Source organism: Perna viridis, chromosome 3 (genome assembly GCF_037379345.1).
Source record: "Perna viridis isolate PV_CMFRI_1.1 ecotype Kerala chromosome 3, ASM3737934v1, whole genome shotgun sequence".
Taxonomy (NCBI): Eukaryota; Metazoa; Mollusca; class Bivalvia; order Mytilida; family Mytilidae; genus Perna; species Perna viridis.
This window is the reverse complement of record NC_142447.1, coordinates 20,067,418-20,073,662: the sequence shown is the minus strand read 5'-3', so window position 1 is coordinate 20,073,662 and position 6,245 is coordinate 20,067,418. Positions and strand designations below refer to the sequence as shown.

Below are 6,245 nucleotides of genomic sequence, written 5' to 3'. Positions count from 1 at the left end.
AGGCTATATAAAAATATAGCTTTCGCTGGCCAGATCATTCCTCCTCTTAGGATTAATCTAGGGTTGTAACTTAACATCTCTATCCTACATCACAACACCTAGATGAGCTGCCCCATACTACCATACATCGTGTACACAAAACTGACCCGATTAGCAAAACGTATTTTAAGGTGAAACTTGGCGGAAAATTATTGATTGTGGGTAGTAGAGCATTCGTACATTAATAGATGCAATACTTGTGATGATAAAGAGGCGTAAAATGCATGTTTTAATCTATCCGGAAATTCCAGGTCCTTGCCGCAGTGGGTTCTCTCCTCTGAACCAACTGACTGTTTTTCAGAAAAGGCAAAATTTGGCACTTTGAGAATTATAACGATTAGAAAATGAGCAGAAAAAGGTACACATTTTTTGTTGTTTTTTTACAATACCATGCCTGATTACTATTCCTTGCAGTTTAAAAGTGCCTGATGTTTTAGAAAACCTGTCTTTAAACAGTTAATTCCGAGAAGGCACCCCAAATTTGTCATTTACACTGCTATTGTTTCATATTACTTTAGCTTCTGATTTTTACGTCAACAAATTATAACAGAGTATCAATCATTTTCATGGATCTCAATAATATAAGGATTTGAAAATCATGTACTTTTTACAAGAAACATTTGTTGTACTTTATTGTTTGAGTGTCCCAATAAAGATTTATTACCTAGAAATGTGAAAAAATATCTGCAGTGGAATATCAATAGAGTGGACCCTTAGTTAAAGAGGAGATGAACTCGGCCACTGCGTGGAGCTTGGGTATGGTATCAAATGGAAAATGGATCGGGCTTCTATTTTTTCACGGCTAAGTTCTTGAAATAGTTTAAACATTCCTGTGCCTTATAACTTCCTCAGTAACATAATCCGTTTAAATAAGATTTAAAGTAAAAAAGTTTCATTAACAAAATTCGATGTATTGATGGCGGACGTCGTAGAAGACCCCTGATAAGTGCGGGCGTCCTTGAAAGCACTTCCGTTATGCCTGCAAGCATGTCGAGATAAAGGATATTTTTTCGGATGTGATTAACTCATATGTTTACATTCCTTGCATAATTTGCTTAGGAAATCGATTTTTTGCAAACTCGAGTAACTTCCCTTTGTCCTGCCTTCATCGATTTAGTCGACAGAAATTATTTTAACCAATCAAATCAGTCGACTCTCTCATTTTCTGAATGTTCGCCATATTGTTGGGTTTTCATTACCACACCCAGGGATATTTAAACGACGAGTTAGTGGACTCAATTAGGGTCGCAGTTGACCCTTGTTGATTTCCATTATCTCAAAATATTAAGTAAATGGAATTGGAAAACATCGTCGCAAATACTGTGTATTTAAAAGCACGCGAGGGTAAAGTATCATACTCGAGCTGTCATCCTTTTTCTGTCAAAATCTCTCAAACGAATCTCATTGTTATGAAATTGTTTACATTTACACTGCCGTTCTAATGGCTTTCCTGTAAAAATTTTATATATGCAATTTCATTCTTCATGGTTGCACTTGCATCTGTGCACTGTCCCCCTCAATTTTAAAGACAAAAAATTTATCCTCGAGCCATGGGTATACACATTTCATTATGAATTCAAGCAGACTGTCATTCAGCTGGATCCTGTTCTGTAAATTTCAAACTGTCTTGTCAGCAACATTTTTCTCATAGTTATGAGGGGAAAAAATTGAAATAGATATTTTGACATAAAACTTCAGTCAATTTGTTCAGATTTAGAATGGCTAATTAATGACATTTATGTTTATTGCCACATTTTTACATGTGGATGTACACTTGTATACATGTACTAACAAACTGGACTTAATGGTATTGAAAACAATGATGCTGTTGCAAATTTTGAATTTATCATACATTTTTGTTTGCCATTCAATTATTTATGCAGGTACAAATGAAAATGTATGTGTTTTAAACTGTATTAAATATTTCAGCCTGGACATACATGTGTACATGTAATAGAAAGTAATTTTCTATGCTTAAATGTACAATGTTTATTATTTAGACTGATGAAGCATTTGCTTCTTAGAAACAATCTATGTAAGTCATAATTGCTCGTTAAGAAAGATCGACATGTGTACATATATATCTTTCAGTATTGTGACAAGGTGCGAAATGTGAATGTACATGTACATGTAATGTAAAAAACATTTTGTTATGTTAGAATTGATGACCACTGATGTCTTGTGACTTTGAAGATATGAAAATCCTTAAATATCCTTGCATGTACATTTGTACATGTATATTGTACTAGGATTTTCAAAACAGAATGTAATTAAAAAAAAAACATTGTACAAATGTCATTTACATGCTGCAATGCCCAGTGATTGACATTTTTTGTTGTTGAATTTTTGGTTTATGTTATGCATTATGCATTAATATCATTTGCTGTTCCAGTACATACATGTGTAATGTACAAGTATGTATAATTACATGTGTGGTGACAAGGTTTTAATGTTAAATTGTTTGTTTTTTCAGGTCCCTCAGTTAGTTTTCACAAGATCTTTTCACTTTGAATAATTAGACATGAATGTACTAATGTACATTTAAAGAAGATGCATTTTGATAATTAAAAAATTTGGTTGAATACAGGTTTATAAGGATAATTTTCTCCTATCCCTTATACATTTACATTTTTGTTTTTATTTTCTTCATCACATACATGTACATGTAATGTTCAGATGCACTAAAGAATGGAAATTACCAGGGGCCCACTCACTGGTGTAGTCCACAAAAATTTCTACTTCTTTCAATCTTATGTAGAAATACATACATTTGTATAGTGGCTATTTCTGTATAAAACAGAATTTTACATGTTAACAAATGTAGTTTTACATGAAGGCTATCCCCCTATTTTTTGTTCAATCCCTAGTACAATGTACATGCAGCTTTTCAAGTTTTACAATGTATGCAGTCATTTGCTTACTGACGTTTTTCAGCCTAGGTTTGAATTTACAGTCCAACTTGAGTTTTACCAGTTGTTTATAACTCATTAAGTACAAATGTAATTATTGATATTACACAAATGAACAATTGTAGGTTATAACCTGAAATTTTGGCTTGATAGTCCATAGCATAAATTTAGGTAGCCAATATGTATACAATGTTGTTCTTTAAAATCACAGTTGAAATTTTAATAGCCCACACCAACTTTTTGGGGGCCATTAGCAAGTGGGCCCCTGCTGCATGTAATTGTTTTTCACACAGTACAAGAAAGTATATAAATATGTGCACAAGAATGTTTTACATACAATGTACATGTACAGAGTTGTTGAAAACCATCGGACCTATGGACCAAAAATTTGAAGGGCCAGCAAGAACTGGTTTTGTGCCAGACCGAATGTTTGACAAAGTATTTAGGCATTTTGGGCCGTGAAAATCAAATTTATGTAAGTTCTGAATCCTGTCTGACTGATTTATTCTCAGTGAACACTTACATATATATATGTATTTTAATTTTAAAACTGAAATTTTCCTGATAAACAAAGTAAGTAAACAACATTCTGTTACCTACTGTTCAAGCTTGAAAATCGTAAATCAGTCAGTTTCCGGATTTAATGTCCTCACCGGCAGTATTTGTAATTTTTGTATTGTTTGTGAAAAACAGCATGGCTTTGTGGCAAATAAGCTTGTATCTGAGTGTCTGATGCAAAACCCAGTATAAAAAAGGTCTCTCTTGAAAAAGCAGAAAGAAGCCAATACGAAGACGAAAGGCAAAATGAAGCAACAAATGCTTTTCTTTTCTCAAAGTACTCTACAGAGGAGTGATCAAGATGTTTGAATTTTACATGATGATTTTTTTAAAAAATAAAATGTCAGTCAGTATTCAGTAAAGAATTAATAAGGTGTTGGTGTTTATAATTTAAAGTTGAATATAAGAGTTGTTCTGGAAGGAGGTTAAATAGTGGACTTAGGCAAGTGGCTGCTCTTTGTATCAGTGCTATACTGTTGTTATCAGTCAACAATAATGTAACTTCATATTTTTACGAGAATGATTCTGATTTGGTGAAAAAACGCAGGTCTGGCAAAGATGGTTTTCTTGCTGGACCTAATTATATAATGTCTGACAAAAAAAATAAATTTCAACATTTCTGCATGTATACATGATGTACATGTTTATGGCATAAAGTAATTGAAATATTGTTTATACAGGTACATCCACATTTTGCATGTACTGGAAATTATTTATTAATATTATATTTGTGTATACATTAGCATATTATTGTGCTTGTGTGTATAATTTTAATGTCTAAACTTTAATTTCATCTTTCAGGTGGAGGAGGAAAAAGAAAAGGCAAGAGTAAGAAATGGAAACAGATACTGAAATTCCCTCACATTTCAAAATGTCTACACATTAAAGAAAAAATTGGTAATTATGAGCACAGTTACATTATGTACACGTACAAACAATGTACAATTGAATTAAGAAATAATAATTTAATTTAACAAAAAATTGAAATGTCAAACAGAGATGCAACCATAATCACAATATTTTGGAAAGACAAGTAACCTTGTCCTTTGTTGACCGTAATGTCAGTTTTCATTCTGTGGCAAATTTTTCACTAGACAATGAATTGTTTGTTGCAAATGCTACATGCAATTAAGAATGCTGTCATACAGTATCATAGTAGAAATGAAACAAAAGACACCATGTTGAGTCAAATAACTGCACATGAACATATTTTGCTTAAATTCAAAATATACAAAAAATGTACTTCCATTCTGAATTTTCATAATGCATGTACTTGTATTAATATCAGTTTTGTTTAGGCCAAATTTAAAAAGATGTGTGTTTCTTTTTACTCTACACACCCTATCTTTTCAGCTAGAAATATTTTACCCTGAAGTGTTGTTGGGTCATTTTTCAAAAAGCACTGTTAAAGTCGAAATGCTTCTAACATAGACTGTGTTAAAAAAAATCTACCTACGTTTTAGCCCCTTATTATTGAAAAAAAATTGTCTTTTTGATGTGTAAAATTGACAAAAAAATGGCAAATAATGTCCCATTTCCCTTCTTTTTCTGAGGAACCTAGGCTTGCACCCCATGTTTTCTAAATCTCTGGTTTCACCCCTGTGTACCTACTCTATTTTTAAAAGGTGTAATAGGAAACACATACTTTTGTTTGCCTATTTGAAAGATATTTTTTTTTGTTTTGCAGAAATAATCTATGAGTACATAGTAGAACAACAACCTATAGGGAACCAGTTATTCAGATTATTTTGCAATTCTAAGCCTGAGCTTGCCAAAGCCATCAAATTTCTTGACCAAGTGGTAAGTTTGATATAAAGGCTGATGAATTTAAACAGTAATTGCCCTTAACCTTTAGGAATGCAGGTAAAAATGGGTTCAGAATTAAGTATTTGACCAATTTATTAGCTCACCTGGACCAAAGGTTCCAGTGAGCTTATTGTGTCCCTTTGCGTCCATCTTTTCACATTTTGCTCAACTACATGAAAACCTTTGACCAATTTTAACTGAAGTCTGCAGAAGTGATGTATGTAAGAGCCATTACAAAAGATCCACTTTTGGTTCCACATGTTTAAATAAGATGGCCGCCAGAACCATTTAAGCTTCTGATTGGCCAATTTTCAAAGATCAACTCCTTTGACACCACATGTGCCAATGCTTTTAAATTCAATTGGGTTAATGACTGCACTACCTTCTACAGACGATCCACTTTTTTTGTTGCTCAGGTAGCTCAGCGGGCGACTGCAGCCACTCAAAGTTGCCAACTATGTGGGGAAACTCATTTTGGCCTGTATCATTGCTTTGACTGAGCCAATTGCGGGAAAAATTGGCAGAAATAATAAGAGGGACAATTTTAACATCTGATAAAATTTTTGTTCTGTTTCATTAAACAAGATGGCCACCAGAGGCCATTTAAGCTTTAAAAGATCAAATGATATGACCACGTGATTTCAAGTTCTCTGGGTGAGTGATTCAGGTTCTCTAGAGCCTCTAGCTCTGAAAATTGCCATACATTTAATCATGATCCAAATAAAGAGTTATATCAATCAATTTCAAATGCTGTGTTCATTCTTGCAGTTGTTAGAATTAACATTTTGAGAATAGGTCAGTTTCAGTGGGCTGCTCTTAATCGTTCTTACAAAAATTCTGATTAAAATGGGCCTTTTTCAGCTAAAATGTGATGGCCCCCTCTAATCCTGGTCTCTATAACATTTAGTTTGAAAGTGGCACAATGATTTGGAA

The 6,245-nt window shown here is 33.2% G+C and overlaps 1 protein-coding gene across 1 annotated transcript in view; it reads left to right on the top strand.

The window, feature by feature from the left end:
• Positions 1-1,191: 1,191 nt before the first annotated feature.
• LOC148621367 (G protein-coupled receptor kinase 5-like) overlaps positions 1,192-6,245 on the top strand; it is a 38,611-nt gene continuing 33,557 nt past the window's right edge. The window contains exons 1-3 of the mRNA XM_088575613.1: positions 1,192-1,383; positions 4,308-4,403; positions 5,194-5,306. Of these exons, the coding sequence (XP_088431739.1) occupies positions 1,332-1,383; positions 4,308-4,403; positions 5,194-5,306 (261 nt within the window). The 5' untranslated portion in view covers positions 1,192-1,331. The remainder of the gene's footprint in view (positions 1,384-4,307; positions 4,404-5,193; positions 5,307-6,245) is intronic.